Raw genomic sequence first — 16,473 nt, forward strand, 5'->3', positions numbered from 1 at the left:
CGTGTGTGTGTGTGTGTGTGTGTGGGGGGGGGGTGGCCCTGTAGATTTGTTTCATTGTCATCTGATGCTTCTTCAAAACCCGGTCTATTGTGGAGATGCTTATTGTGTTTATATTCTGGAATATATGATTGTCCTGAAGGATGGCATCACGGATCTGTCTCAATGTGATGGCATTATTTGCCATCACCATGTTACAAATCTCTCTTTCCTGTTGTTCATTGAGCAGTTTTCCTCTGCCACCCACGCGAGGTTGTCGTCCAATCCTACACAAAGAACAGAATACAGTAAGTTACCAGTGTAATTGTATTATTGTTTTACTCACAATCCTAATGCAACATTGCACAGTGACTGGAATACTACTCTAAACTGTATAAATTATGTAATTCCATAGTTTACAGTAATTTGTTCAACATATTTCTTGTCATATTTAGTATCAAAACATTCCACTAGTCCTCTCCACCTGCTAGTGTGTAGTTAAATTCTCTCACAGTGATCAAATTGAATGGCAGCCATTGGTGCTTAGCACTTAGAACATCCCCTCTTAATCCTCTCAGCTGCTCCCATTTCTGCAGGAAGTCTTTTTGCTTGCCAGAACTAATTTCTTTTCATTCTTTAAAAGAGCATTAGGAATGCACAGATCACTCAAATGGCATCTTAAAGCTTGGGTGAGCAATTCTGATTTTTCACCTACATTAAAGCAAAATTACAATGTAAATTATACACATAAAAAATGGATCTCTGGTTATATATATCTTTTATATTACTTTGTCAGATTGGTATTGCTAAAACATAGGGAATTAGTGTGTGTAAGGTTTAGTTAGAATTTTGCTATCCTTTAAAACTATATTGTTAATTTAAAAACAACAACAACCTCATATCTCCTTGTGTACCAAGGGGGAAAATGCATTCAGGGAAAAAAGATTAGGAGTTGTCTTGCAATTGGTTAAATATGTTCAGACAGGAACTTGCATATTCTTTGCTCGATACTGCACAACAATTAATATCGCGGATACTTTGTTCGCAAAAGGTCTTCTAGCAATTGGAACTACATTGAAGAACCAAAGCCATGCTAGCTAAGAGGAGATAAGCAGCTACGAAAAGAGGGTCGGGGAGCATCTCTAATGATTGTCTGGAGGAGGCCTGAACCATCATTCACCAAATAGTTTGACGGCTTGCTCACGGCAAGCAAACTAGCTTATGATTGTAAAACATAAGACCATGAGGCCATAAGACAGACTGGACTGTCAGCCAATATCCTTGGGCAACCAAGTTGCTCTCCGATGCATCCTTCAGAGTTTGAATGCGTGTGAATGCTACATAGAAAGCACTTTTGCTGGTGTATGTGTGTAAAAGTGCTTTGAGTGCTCAGATAGAGTAGAAAAGCGCTATACAAGAACCAGCCCATTTACCATTACACTATAACAGTACTGATGGCTTTGACTGTGTCTGGGAAAGCTCCAGAAGATATTTGTAGCAGAAGGCTCATGTCCAGGTTTCCGTGTGACCGAATGCTGAACAAAGAAATGAATGATAGGTGTCATCAGTCATTTCATTGATTACATTGTGTCCCAACCTTTTTAAAACACAATGATTTTCTAATACTAATCTGTGTCCGGTTGCAGATAACTTTGAAGCTGATGGCGAGTCAGCAAGACTTTCCAGGCTGCAGTTGCCTTGGTTGACCCTCTAAACTATTTACTACTATGTCACATGTATTCTTCACTCTTTTTAGTAGTCTTATTATCTCACAGTAAGATTAACAGTATTTTGTCTCTATCTGCCATTCTGCAATTCATCTCATGTAAACAATAACATGGCGCACTGCGTGATGTGAAAAAGGGCACATGCCTTTGACGAACTCTGTATTTCTCGTCCACACGTAAACGCAAAAAGGAGTTTTAAAAAAATCTCCGTTTTCGGTGATTCGAAATGGCGTTTACGTGTGGACGAAATGTCCAAACGCATAGAAACAGCTGCGTTTTCAAAAATACCCGTGCAGGTGTGGACATAGTGTAAAAGAGTTAGTAGTGTATTTTATTACTACCTGTAATTTATTGAAGATTACTTGTATTTGCTTAATTGTTTACTAAATGTTTGAGGTGTGAAATAAACCGCAATGGAGTTTGAAAACCACTGGCCTATCCTGTGGAGGTCTTTTCGTCCGTCCATTGGATATTTCCTCCCTAGACCATGACTGACTCATCACCAAATCGCTCATACTCAACGATGTTACAGGCAACATAACATTCTCCACACATGCTCTATACCCCTTTCATATCTGTCACATGTATGCCTATGTCCCAGAATATCCTCCATGCTCTTGAGACTGTGCTGAAAGACACAGCAAACCTTCTGTCAGTGGTACATACTGCCAACCTGGAGGAGTTGGACAGGCAGTGCAACTTCTGTAGGGTCCTGGTATGATCTTATAGGTGGTGACAATGACCTTTAACCCTAAACCACCACTATCAACCAAGCTTGTTTGCTTAAAAGTTGATCTCTAACAACACTTGTCTTCTCATTGTTGCGGTTTGTACTTTGAGGGAGTCATCCAGGATTTCTACATGTTTATAGCTTACCTGACATTTACAGAAAAAAAGTGCTGATAGTAGCTGTCCAACATGCTGGACTAAAACTGAGGTTCTGGGCGCTGAAAGTCCAGCTGAGCAGTCTTAAAGCAGATAATGAATTCCCCAACATCTGTCCCCTGGATGCTAAGAGAGGCATTAGATAGCCTTCCTAAACACAGCTCCAGAAGGTTAGATGGAGAGTGTGCCCACTAAAAAGCACAGCTGCTTTGATTTACAGTGAAAAGGTAAACACTGCCCTCTAGCAGCAACACAAACACACAAAAAAGATAGGGGGGCATAAAAGACGTACAGCAAGAAAAGATACTGGGCATCAAGTGTGATACTGGGCAGACAATTAAGTCCAATCATACCCATTTGCAATTCTGTGCCTGCTCACTCTGCAGTCATGCAGATCCAGCCTGCGGCCAAAACATCTCATTTTGTCTGCTGACTCCATGAAATTATAAACTGCTAGGGATTATGCAAAGATTACCTTTCCTCTCTGCTTTGTGTTACTACTATTCATATTTCAGCACTATGACCAACTTTTAAGTTGCGCATGTAAAAAGACCTTCAGGCAGAGAGTTTATGCATCTGTGTGAGTGAACATGTATGCCTCCAGCAGGGGGCACTATGCAGATTGGAGTGAGCTGAGTCAGCAACTACTCTTTTTTTTTTCTTTCTAGGACACACTCATGTATAATGATACCTGTTTGGTCCAATAGGGAAGATCAGTCATTTAAACACAAAGCAGATCCTAACGTGGATGCTGTTTGAAGCTTACAGAGTCTCTACTGACAACTGAAGACAATTCTAAAAGGAATTTGTCTTCGACTTTTGGCGCATATCAATCATAATTTCCTTGGAGATTAATAAAATATTCTGTTTCTGATTCTGAATAATAAGGCAAAAAACATGAAAAATAGGAAAGTGAGAGCAAACATTGTCAAAGAACATATTAGAAAAGATATATAGTAAAGCTACAAGAGAAAAGAATATAAAATCTGCAAAGAATATTTTAAATATGCTTTAAATTATGTAGTTCAACAGTTTGTAAAGTGATGACGAAAATAAGAACCATGAAATATGCATAAGATGTGCAAAGACAACACTTCACAAAAATATGTGTTATTGTGATGTACTAAAATGTATGAATACATTTCAGCAGTACAGGGTATTATGAGTATAGGAGTATAAGATGCTATAGATCGGCATAATATTTCATAGTGTTGCAGTTTTACAGTTTACAAAGTGATGTCTCACCATGTGTTACCATAGATGAGACTCAGTAGACTCAAAGAGGATCAAAATGCATGTATCCATTATAGACAGCTGCATTTACTCGAACTCTGAGTCCTATACATAAGCAGTCTGTGTTTCCTTCTTGTAATGTACACAACAATCTGGCCATTAGAGTAGCCAGTAATTACTGGTCATATACCCCATGTAATAAATATATATATATCTACAAGTCTGCACGGTTTAAAATGTTATGACATTTTAACCTTCATTCCTCAGCCTTACTCTAACCCATGTATGCATGAAGTGTGGGAGAAAACCAGAGAACACACATAGGCATGGGGAGAATATACAAACTCCACACAGAAAGGCCTCAGTCAGCCAGAGGATTCAAATCCAACACAATGGCTTCTTCAAAAATTTGCCCTGCTGTTGATTCAAATGATTGCTTGGGATTATCTTTAGTTGCCACTATCTGAGCTCACCTTGTGTCATATGGTTTGGAGATGGAACTAATGCTGTTTCACTCTCTCTGAGTGATGGGTTTCATGGTGTTCATTTGTGCTGGGTTATGATGATGATGGATACGTTTCGCATCTGACGCTGGGTCCCTGTATTTAACTTCTGTTCATACCTAAACTTGTTAGTTGCATTTTGTTTTAACAACTTATTTGCCTCACTTCACTTCCTCTCCATCTCCTTTCTTTCTTTTCTTTACTGATAACACAGTTTGCTTCCCTGACGAGTCGCATTGTCAGATAAAATATATTAGTTGTGTTGTAAAAGGTCAGCCTAAACAGTTTTCTCTCATTTGTAAGGGGCAAAGATATTATCAGAGAGCCAGTCACCCAGCCAATTTGTGTTGGGCAATTTATTTATGATACCACTTACTCAAATAAGAAACTGCAAACCAAAAACCAACTTTTCATTGCAGGCTTCCAAGGTCACCTCCCAGCCCACGTTTTGTGCTTAGAGGTAGCTTCATAAAGATAAAACCTTTAGAGATCCAAGTTTTAAGGGTTACATTGTAACAGGGAACCTGGAAGAAGAACCCGAATGCTGACGAAACAGGCAAACCACATGATGTGGCATGATGTGCATGACACATTTCTAATTTTCCTGACCATTTAGAGCACCTTACACAAGAAGCCAGACTAACTGGTAACAAATTAACCTAACATGCATTCCTTTGGACTGTGGGAGGAAACCAGAGGAAACTGGAGAAAACCCATGCGGACACAGGAAGAGCCTAAGAGGGCTAGGATCCACAACCGTTCTGCAAACCAGCAAAATGTCTCTTTAAAGGCAGTTATATGCCTCTAAGTTTATTTATGTAAATTCATGTATCCATCACATAATACATATGTGGATAATTATTAAAGAATGTAAAAGAAACATTAATTCATGTGTGCAACAAATGTGTTGTAAACTTGAGAAATATGCATGTTAGTGGAAGTTTAGCATTAGTGCTTTCTATGATAAATTGCATTCATGACTGAATGAATGAGCTGAAATCATTATGCATTCTTTAAAAAAAAAAATACATGAAAGATGCTTTGAATTAATAATAAAGATAAAAGGAATACTTTATTCATCCCACTTTGGGAAATGCTTTGGTTTTGCTGTTAGTGGTTATTCAGTTCACACAGACTGCTTAATGTGAAGTTATAGATTGATTATTAATGACTGGTCCGTATTGTTGCTCATCCAGAAAGGCACACTGTCGGGACCCAGATGGGAAATCTGACATCTGGTGACCAGCAGCAGATTTATCAGTACTTTGATGCTTTCTATATGTATATCTCCTCAGTCTACATACAGATTCCACAAAGTAACACGTTACTATGTGCATTATTACTAATTTATTATTTTTAGTGAATGCTAAACAAAGCCAAACATTAACAGGAATAAAATATGGCACGTTGTACCAAAAGATTCCGATTTTTTTTTTTGTTTTTGCGTTTTTTAGTACCGGCAATAGATTGACTGAATCCATAGAGGTCAAAACATAAGATACCATGCCACAGACACGAGAGCCTTGTCTGATCACAGTTAAATCTTCACAAGCTTACATTGTTACCACTGTTTATGTAGTTTAATTGGAACTGTCGAACAGCAGGAACAGCAGATGGATTCATTAATTGTTCAGCTTTTAATTTAATAATAAAATCACAGCTCTGGTCTCAAAACACTGCATTTCACTTTATGGAGTGTGTCCCAAGGAAAAAACAAAGACAAATGAAGCTCAAACCTTGGCAGAAAGTGAATATTTAGACTTTCTAAAGCAAAGGATTTCTGACTACTGTAGATGAAGGCTCACCCTTAATTCTCTCTAAGGACTGAATCTGCTCATCTACGATCTTAGAAAAAGGGTGAAGAGACATGAAGGCAAAGCAGTCAAACAAAGTGAGAAAGGAAAAAGTGAAAAAAAAACTAAAGGAAGGAATAAAACGTTTCACAGTATCAGGAAGAAGAGCTAATATGAGGAAGACAGAAGCGAGGAAAACGCTGAACAGAAGACAGGTGGAAGGTTAATGTAACACTGGTCTGTTCTGCCGCAGCCTTCCAGGCGGTGTGTGTGTATGTGTATGTGTGCGTGCGCGCGCGCGCGCGTGTGGTGGGGGGGTTATTGCCGTGGAGCCCGAAGCTTGACGCGGGACGTTTCTGGTCTCGAGCACCGCGGTTATACTCCAGCTGGCACGCGCACAATGGTAGACATGAATATGGAATGGTAACGAACGACAGCGCGAGATGGGCAGGCACTGATATCAGCTTTAACTTTCCCCGGTGGCGGCTCAGCTTCGACATGGTAGGACAAAACCTGTTCCGGTACAACAATGTAGCAGTGTGTCCCTTCCCACTGGTGTGCTGTTTCGTGTTTTCCGAAAAAGACGCAATGCGAGGAGTTGACTGAGTAACGCAGGCTACGCAGCTGAAAGTGGAGCAGAAAGCGGTGCGATAGTTCCGTCCTAATGTCAGCAAGCCTGCGTCCGTATTTCTCATTTTTTCTTTTAGTTTGTTTCAGCATTTGAACACGGTCCGATCCCTGGCGTTTTCCTGGAGAGATTCTGCCCGCTAAATCACATTCAAAATATGGCAAAATGAATTGTCCTGCGCATGACAACAAATATACACGCAGTCAAAACATAAGTGGGAACAAGGTTGAACTGTCAGGGCCCATCCTTAAATTCGGCACACATATGATACACGTTAAAGCCCACCCTTCAATAAAATCTTAACTTTGCCTGTCGGGTTGCCCTTTTATCCAGCTGACGTTTTCCATCAAACGCTGAGTGCAAGGCGGAAGCCAGCAGCAATTACGATTATGAAAGTGGAAATTTCGTTGCCGTAAAGCTCTTTCTGAGTATTTTATGCGCACCGAATTTGCCAAAAATGTATTTAGACACGAAATGATTTCATGTTACACACGGAATGTTAGTTAGGCCAGCGATAAAACAAAAACTATTTTAACTGTTGTATTTTTGAATGAAGTTTTGAACGTGGCGTATTAGCGTTACACAAGCTTCTTCCCACAGGCTATGGGTTCCGGGCCCTGACTTCGACCGATTAAGCGGAAAATATGCCCTGCTGTGTCAGGTGTGGAGTAGGGGATGAAAGTTGTTGAGCTAGGGGCTTTGTTGAAGCGCGTGCAGCAGCAGGCCCTCCGCCACCGCTCCACTCGTCACGCGGGACGGTGGAAGGCCAAGTTGAAGTTCAAGCCTCCTCCTCCGCCTCCTCCTCTCGGTCTGTGGATGTGTGGATGTTTCTGGGCATTTGTGTTAGTCAGCAGAAAATGGCCGCAGTTAGAGCCAGCGGGCTGAGTTAGAATGACAGGCCGACAGAGGGCCTCCTGCCCCGGCTTACAGCCCAGTCAGAGAGCTGCCTGAAAGAGGGAGAAAAAATACAGTTAGTGGAGGCAGTCCTCTTGAACCACATCAGTTGGAAACACTCAAAGAGTCATGTTCAACTTGCAAAGTGAGCAAACATCCGAGAATCCGCTCAAGAGTAGAAAAGAGTCAGATGCTGCCCCTCATCAGTCCCTCTAAATGCGGTACATGACCCAGAGGAATGTCTGCCTGAGGAAAAGCTTTAGCCTATTCAACCGACTGAGATGGCATGCCCCTGCTCACACAGTACACGACTCTTGTGTCTCGGAACTTTATGTGAAGGTATTCACATCTTGTAAATCCAGTGTTGAAAACGACTACTGTAAACTGTGTACCACACGAATATTTAAATATCAAAAGTAAGGATTCTGAGTAGAAAAGGAAGTACATGCGTGTTATACAAATATATCATGAAAGTACAAATGTATGATTATAGGCTATAAGTGGAACTTATTGTTGGTTGAATGTGTATATAAAACATTTGTAAATACCCTGACTTATAATTATGACTATCAATATAATTCAATATAAAGTACTTAGTAATTGCAGGAAATATGGGATACAGTTTAATTGTAGGCACAACAATGCTATCACATGCCATTCTCTTGCATGCCAGCTCTGCCACCATTATTGTGTCTCATTGTGGAAAAATGGACAATAACATTGTAATGTGCTTTGTTTAACCACTAAGGTTAAAAGGTACTATGTAGATGCAGACCAGTGCAACATTTAAAGCCGAATGGAACAGAAATAGGTTTATCTACCCTGAGAGTACTCAGTCTTGCTGCCACAGTTTGGAAAGTTTGGTCAACAGTCACCTTAGAGGGTCGAGTGAAGCCAAACAAACTTATTCTTAGTAATCACTTTTACTGTGATGAAATATTTCCAAGTGTCCACAGGACAGGATGACTCACATGGTTTGAGAAGCAGGAAAATACTGTGAAACACATGCTGTGCCTGTTGATGATATTGCTGAACACCTATTAAGGTGATGGGGTACGTTGCAGAAGGTTCTGGGTGCACGTGGTTGGATTACTCACACATTGATAGGACACTTATCGGTGTTGGTGTCTCTAATTGACCATTTGCCTGTATATCGCGGAACCATTGTGCCGATTTGTGGATGAGATATCCAATTATAATATAAACCTTGGTCAGGTTTTTAATGCTTCCCATTTCACTAGAATGCAGTCGGTCAGGACTTTGAACACCTAGTTTGAATCCATGATTTTTAAGACTGCAGGACGGAGGTGCAGCTGTTATTGAGATAAAGTGCTGTGCGCGTTATAGGGCAGCTGGGCAGTGAGAGCGCAGCTGCAGCTTTAAGCTCATAGTTTGGGATGGGCTGAATTCATAACGTCATTTCAGCGCTCTGTCTTTTATTCTTCGCCCCCTCATCTCCTTCCCTCTCTAAATGACACAACTCCCATGTTCCGTTAAACCTCTGGCCATATTTTCCGAACAACTTTCTTTTTTTCCCCCCGCGGGACATTTTTCCGGGGGCGAAACTTTTCTGGCGTGTGATCGTTTCTGGAGTTGACACAGCAGTCGTTCGCTCTCATATGTGGATTCTTTGGAAAAGCCCATTTTAACAGCCCAGGAAATGCAGCGTTTTCTCCCGCCCAGAGGGATCGCTGCTTAACTGAATCCCGACATGGAAGAACATACAGATATCTCCAAAAACAAATAAGTACGCTATGAGGATTTAAATGTTTATGTTAACGCACAGCCTGCTGTGATTCAGCTCCATCTCGTCAAAATGATGTTTTCGTCCCTCTCGCTGTCTCAGGTAAAACTACACCACAGTTGTTACACTTCAGCTGTTAAAGGAAAGCTTTCCCACTTTGAAAGGAAGCTTTAGTCTAGACAGCCTTTGTTGATTTGACAGTCCTGGTTATATGTGCCCTAACTGTTTGGTGACTGATATCTTCAATCAAGCAGTGTCGCAATATAAATTCGTGTTTGATCAAAAGCAGGCACATATGCGAAGGCTGAAACAAATCCTGCAGACTGCAGCAAACCTGCTGATCAGGGGCTGGAATTAACATGGAGTTTGTAGCTGGAATGCATTGAAGTTACTGGTTAACAGACTTCAGTTTCTCTACAGTAACTTTTTGAGATTTGTCTGCCTACATGTACTTGTGTGTGCATCTGCAAGTGTGTATCTGTGCTCAAGTGTTTTCCCAGTATCTGTGGACGAGAGTAGTTTACATATCAGTGGTGTCATTTCTGGAAAAAACCCTTTTTTAACAACAAAGTTAAAAAAAATTATTTTAATTGCTGCTTCCTGATTCTTAGTGTTTTCCATATTTTTCACATTTGCATCTTCCAGATTATCAAAGATAACTTGAGTAAATACACAATGCATTTTTTAAACAAGGATTTCATTTATTAAGCAAACAGAGTTATCCTAATCTAGCTGGGTTTGTGTGAAAGACAAATTGTGTCCTAAATCTAATAATTGGTTGTGGCACCTTTTGAAGCAATGAGTGCGAAGGTTTTTCAGTATGAACGTCCTGTTTAAACTCCCAAAGCATCGTAATCAGGCTTGATTTTGGACTTTGACTAGACAACTTCAAAACCTTCATTTTTTTCATCTTTTTTGAGCTGTTCACAGGTGGGCTTGTTGATGTGTTTTGGATTATTCTCCTGCTGCAAAACCCAAACACAGTTGAGCTTCAGCGCACAAACCTACACCATGTCTGACCACGGTATGATGTTGTTTTTATGAAATGCCGTGTTAGTTTTATGGCAGATGTAATAGGAATCAAACTTTCCCTGAAGTTCAGCATTTGTCCCATCAGTCCACAGAATATTTACCCAAAGGTCTTGGAGATCAGCAGGATGTTTTTTGTGTTTTTTTTCCATGTTTAATCTTTAGAAATGGCTTTGCAACTCTTTCTAGACTATTAGATGTCAATGACTTCGTTTCCCATCTGTTTGTTTAGATTGTGCCATGATGTGTTGGTATTTGAGCTCTTTTAGCCTACTACACTTTTTCAGAAAGGTTCTATTTAAGTGACTTATTGATTCAGCAGGTCTGGAAGAATCAGCCCTGAGTGTGGTTAGTGAAATTGAACTTAGCTTTCCGAAAAAAGAAAAAAAAATTAAAAGATTAATCACAGATAACCTCAGTTAAGGTCAGGTTTCGTGATAAGAAATGTAAGTAAGAAAGAGACTTGACAAAAATGGCATGGAAGAATTTCAAGGGGAAATCCACTTCTGACCAAAAAGAGCACAAAGACTCATCTCACATTTGACAAAAACCTTGATGATCCCCAAGACCTTTGGAAAACTATTTGGCATAAAACTAACAGCCTTTCATAAAAAGAACCTCATATCAGCACAAGCCTGTTGGTATGGTGATGGTAGTATTATGGCCTTTGGTTGCTTTGCTGCTTGCTGCAGTTGATGAAACCGCAAATTCTGCTCTCTACCAGAAATCCATGAAGGAGAATGTCTGGCCAGTAGTTCAAGCCTTAAAACTCAGGCTAGTTCACTTCTGAATGCTGCCACAACCACTTACTAGGTTTAGGGGGCAATTACTTTTTTGTATAGCACAGGTTTGGATAACTTTTTGTTTAATAAATGAAAATTTTTATTTACTCAGGTTATCTTTGTCTAATATTCAAATTTGTTTGATGATGTGAAATATGTGACTGTGACAAATATGCAAAAACAAAAGGAATCAGGAAGGATTTTGATACTTTTTTACATAGCATCTTTCTAGTTTTACTGACCAGTCAATGCACTCTACAAACGCAGAAGTTTTTTTTTAACTCTTCAAAAATGCTATATTTCCATAAAGCTGCACTGTCTAATGCTGCCTGCTATGTGTGGAAATCAGACAGAGATTCAGTTTTATTTTATTTACATAGCACTAAAAACAGTGCTATGTACTAAAGGTACTTAGTATTGCCAGGTAAAGATCCTACAAAAGTACAGAGAAAACACCAACAGTAACACAACCCCCTATGAACAAGCACTAGTGAAAGTGGGAAGAAAAATCTCCCTTTTAAGAGTAAGAAACTACTGCTAGAACCCTGCTCAGGGAAGAGTAGCCAACTGCCATGGCCGGTTGGAAGGGAAGGGGAAGAAGACAGGACAAAAGATACAGTGTGGAAGAGATCCAGAGATTAATAATAACTAATGATTAAATACAAAGTGGCTTAAAAACGAATAGTGCGTGTCAAAAGAAGAAGAAACACTCAGTGCATCATGGCAACACACCCAGTATCCCTAACTATATGCTTTAACAAAAAGGAAAGTTTTAAGCCTAATCTTACAAGTAGAGAGGTTATCTGAGGGTCCTCGAAGCTGAAGGCTCTGCCTCCCATTCTACTTTTAAATACTCTAGGAACCACAAGTAAGCCTGCAGTCCGAGAGTGAAGTGCTCTCATGGGGTGATATGGTACTGTGACGTCTTTAAGATGAGATACAATCTAATTATTCAAGACCTTGTATATGAGGAGAACGATTTCAAATTTAATTTCAGATTTAACAGTAAAACTATGGAACAATGCAACTATTGGAGAAATATGAAGAAATACACAACTTTTCCAGCCTTATAATAACGAATTCCAATAATCCAGCCTCGGTAAGCATGTTTTTCAGTTTTATAGATAGTTTCAAGAATTTCTGAGATGACAGGAAGGTAGGAGATTGGCCTAGAGTTTGCCAAGGCAGCTGGGTTAAGTGATGGATTAAGTTTTTATAATTTTTTTAACTCATAATATGAATTCATTTTTATTTCTTGCAAACAGCCAACATTAAGTTAAATTATTACAATACATCATAAGCTGTTCAGTAGGGCTTACAACAAAATCATTTAGAAAACTGCAAATTCATCATTCTAGGTTGTAGACAGCATAGTAGTGATGTCATCAATCATGCTACACATAAAATGGAAATTGTTAATTAAGCTCAGAGTATCCAACCCTGAAGGTAAAACATCCAAGGAAACTAACCCCATTTTTGTTTAGTCAACTAACTGCATCCAACTAACACAGTACATTTACATAAGAACATCATACCAACAGTCAAAGATGGTGGTGGTAGTGTGTCGGTCTGGGGTTGCTTTGCTTCTTCACGACTTAAACGACTTGCTGTACTTGATGAAACTGTAAATTCTGCTCTCTACAAGGAAATCTTGAAGGAACAGCCATTAGTTCAGGCCCTGATCGTCAAGCACAATTATGCAGCAGAACAATGATCCAAAACACACACACCAGCAAGTTCACTTCTAAGTTGCTCAAAAAACAAAATGAAATGGAGTGAAAATAAAGTGGCCTAGTCAAAGTCCAGGCTTAAATCAGATTGAGATGGTATTAGCCTAAGCGGGGCTTTCGTACTGGAAAACCGTCTACTGGTAATGTGCCTGAATTAAAACACTTGACCCACTCGTCTTTGCAGAAGAAGAGTGGGTCAAATTCTTCCATAGTGATGTGGAAGAGTTATTGCGAGTAATTGCAATGCTTATTTGCAGTTTTTGTTATCAAGGGTGACATAGCTAGTTATTAGGTTTAGCGGGTAATTATTATTTTTTTGCATGGGGCCAGGTAGGTTTACATAACTTTTGTTTTGTTAGTCAATTCAATAATAATTTTAAAACTGCCTTTCAAATTTAATATCCATCACATCAGAAACTCTGACTTCACCATCAAGGTCCAGAAACTTACACTGGATCTGGATGAAACCATAGTGTCCTTTGATGTGGTCTCACTCTTTACTTGCATACCTACAACTGAGGTAGTGGAAACTGTCAGGAAATGACTACAGCAAGACAGCTCCTTAGAAAACAGAACCGGCTTTACCCCCAAACAAATGTGCAAACTGTTAGATCTCGGCCTTACCACAGCATATTTTAAATACAACAAGGGTTTATACAGACAAAAACATGGATGTGTCATGGGCTTCCCAGTGTCATCCATTGTAGTCAACCTTCACATGGAGGAAGTAGAAAGTAAAGCTCTTGGTTCTTTCAAAAGGACAGCACCAAGCCACTGCCCAAGAAGTTGAATCCTTCACTGCTCGCATCAACTCAGTGGATAAAAACATAAAGTTCACCAGGGAAGAGACAAAGGTCATAGTTTGCCATTTCTGGACTGTGCTGTGCGCAGAAGGGAAAGAAAAGAACACACATGTAAAGAAAGCTCTTAAAACATTTGGTTATCCTAAATGGACTTTCATCAAATCAGCAAAGATGAACTGGGAAGAAGGTCACACACCAACTAGGGAGAATCAGAAGGACAAACAGAACAACATGGTCATCCCTTATGTAGCAGGTTTATCAGAGAAACTCAGGAGAATTTTCTACAAGCATGACCTCCTAAGCTACTTCATACAAAAACTGGTTCATCCTGAGGACGAAACTGCAGTACAGTGAGGAGAAACCAAACAGCCACTCCATACACGCATGGCAAAACATAGAAGAGCCAGCTTGGCAGGACAAGACTGAGCTTTACACCTGCATCTAAAGGTTAAAGGTCACTTATTCGAGGATGCCAATGTTCACATTTTGGATAGAGGAGACAGTCGGCTTGAAAGAGGAGTGAAAGAAGCCATCTCTGTCCACTGTGAACGACCATCCTTGAACAGAGGGGGTGGCTAAGGACACAAACTGTCTGCCACCTACAATCCAGTTTTGAGATCCCTTCTCAGGCGCCACTCACATCTCACAAGTTCTCACAATGGTTTCACCTGAAATCTCTGCTAATAATGATCCACACCCTTTTTGACACCTTGACTCGTGATGAGGGACACGATCAATAGTTGGTCTAATGACCCTCTTAAGGGAAACTCCCACTAGGTTTTAAATACCTGTGACTCGGCACCATTTGGTTTTAGAACTGAAGAAGCTTCTTAGATGGGAGGTGAAACGTCTTCAAGAAACTTAAAGTCCAGTCGCCATTCTTCCCAAACTCCTTAGATTACCATGACCTTAATGATTGAGAACTTACATGGACATGGAATAATGTAACTTTTGTCAAATTAATCTGAGCTTGAATGTGTCCAAAATCCCATGGACCTAACAATAAATTAGAATTTAATAATAGCAATAACTTTGCAACTCTGTGTTGTCTTTGAGCAAACTGGATTAACTACAGCAAACCATTTGGCTCGCTAGAAGACCATGTGAACCAGCTGTGGTAGGAATGTAGGAAAGCCTTGGTATCAAGGTATCACTGAGAACTTTCACAGACATGATACCTTGGTATCAAGTCACTTTGCTATACAAAAAAGGCAAAAAAAGGATAAAATGATTTATACAAACTACAGTCAAGGTGAAATGTAGACTCAGTTATAAAAGTGCAAAAATATCTGCCTTATAGGCAAAGCAGGAGGCAGACAACAAAGACATTTTCTCTAAGTACTGAAGTAAATCAATTAAATCACAACACAGCTCTTTGTGAGCGCACAAAATCCTCAACATATTCCCTTTTTTAAAAAAATGTTTTGATTGGTGTCATGCTTTGAAATTAGCCGCACCAGATTAAATGACCTCTTTTTAGTTTCAAAGAGACATGCTGGTACTGTGCAAACTGTGCACATTAGGGTCAACTGCTTAGTGTTCTCCTCAGTCATGCTGGTTACTACGATTGGTGCAGAAGGACTAAACTACTGTGAATTAGACAATTAAACTGAGCAGTAACTTATTGGCAGTGGTGGTGTTTAAGTCTTTTATGATCAAATTGTAGGAATTAATGTATCAGCAGAATTCAGCTGGGTGGACGCAGTGACCTTGCTGCCAGCCCTGGACCCCCAAGATCTGACCATATTGTTGATGCTGTATAGTTATAAAGGCCTAATACTCACTGAGTACTTGGTTGAGACGTTGCTGGCAAAGACACCAGTACGAAGTTTCTTGTAATTGGTCACCAGGTTTACAGACATCCTAGGAGGGATTTTAACTGACTCCACTTTTTAGAATCTCTCTAAATCTTTCAGGTTTCTTGGCTGCTGCTTGGAAATTTGAAACTTCAGCTTCCTCCACAGATTTTCTATAGGACTGAGGTGTAGAGACAGGCTATGCCTGGCCGAGGTATGACTTTAGTGTGCTTCATCTTTAGCCTTTTGTGTGTTTTTGGTCATTGTCAAGACTGGTCCATGACCCATCTTAACTGTTCTGGCTGAGGGAAGAAGGTTCTCGTCTGAAAATCTATAGTACATGGTCCTGTTCAAAGGTCTCTCCCGCTGGTCTTCTCGTACTCTTAGCACAAAAATGGTTAGTGTTCCTCGGGTCATGCTTAGCATTTCTCTTCTTCTAAAAGTGGCGGGTCACGTTAAGGTCAGAAAGTTCGATTTTGGTTTTATCTGACTGCAGTGCTTTCTTCAATGCCTGATGATCATCCTCACCCATGAGGCCAGATCTTCCATGAAACTCCAAATTGAGTGATTTGATATTTTTTCAATTTTCAAAGAATTGCACCAGCAGCTGTCATCTTTTCACCACGTTTCTTGTAGCTCATTCCAGCCTTGTGCACATCAACAGTTTTCTTCCTGATGTCCTTTGACAGCCCTTGTCTTGCTCATAGTGGTGGATCGTTTGGAATGGAAGAAATTGATTCTGTGGACACGTGTGCTTTATTCACATAATGAGTTGAAACTAGGACTGTCTGTTATTGATACAAGGTCTTGAATAATCAGGCCTTATCTTATCTTAAAAACCTTATAGTACCGTATCACCCCTTTAGAGCACTTCTCTCATAGACTGAAGGCTTACGTGTTCCTAGAGTATTTAAAAGTAGAATGGGAGGCAGAGCCTTCAGCTTTCAGGC

General features: G+C 40.0%; 1 protein-coding gene across 5 annotated transcripts in view; it reads left to right on the forward strand.

Moving 5' to 3' along the window:
* Window positions 1–16,473, forward strand: part of nfic (nuclear factor I/C) — a 48,795-nt gene that overhangs the window by 3,643 nt on the left and 28,679 nt on the right. For 2 of the 5 annotated variants that reach the window (XM_042227221.1, XM_042227224.1), the window contains exon 1: window positions 6,625–7,978. The exons of 1 other annotated variant lie outside the window; for it this stretch is intronic. In XM_042227221.1, coding sequence (XP_042083155.1) covers window positions 7,856–7,978 — 123 coding nt within the window. In that variant the 5' untranslated portion in view covers window positions 6,625–7,855. 2 more of the 5 variants (XM_005938434.3, XM_042227223.1) reach the window with 2 other exon arrangements.

Source organism: Haplochromis burtoni, unplaced genomic scaffold, assembly GCF_018398535.1.
Source record: "Haplochromis burtoni strain Fernald_Lab_line unplaced genomic scaffold, NCSU_Asbu1 Contig_249, whole genome shotgun sequence".
Taxonomy (NCBI): Eukaryota; Metazoa; Chordata; class Actinopteri; order Cichliformes; family Cichlidae; genus Haplochromis; species Haplochromis burtoni.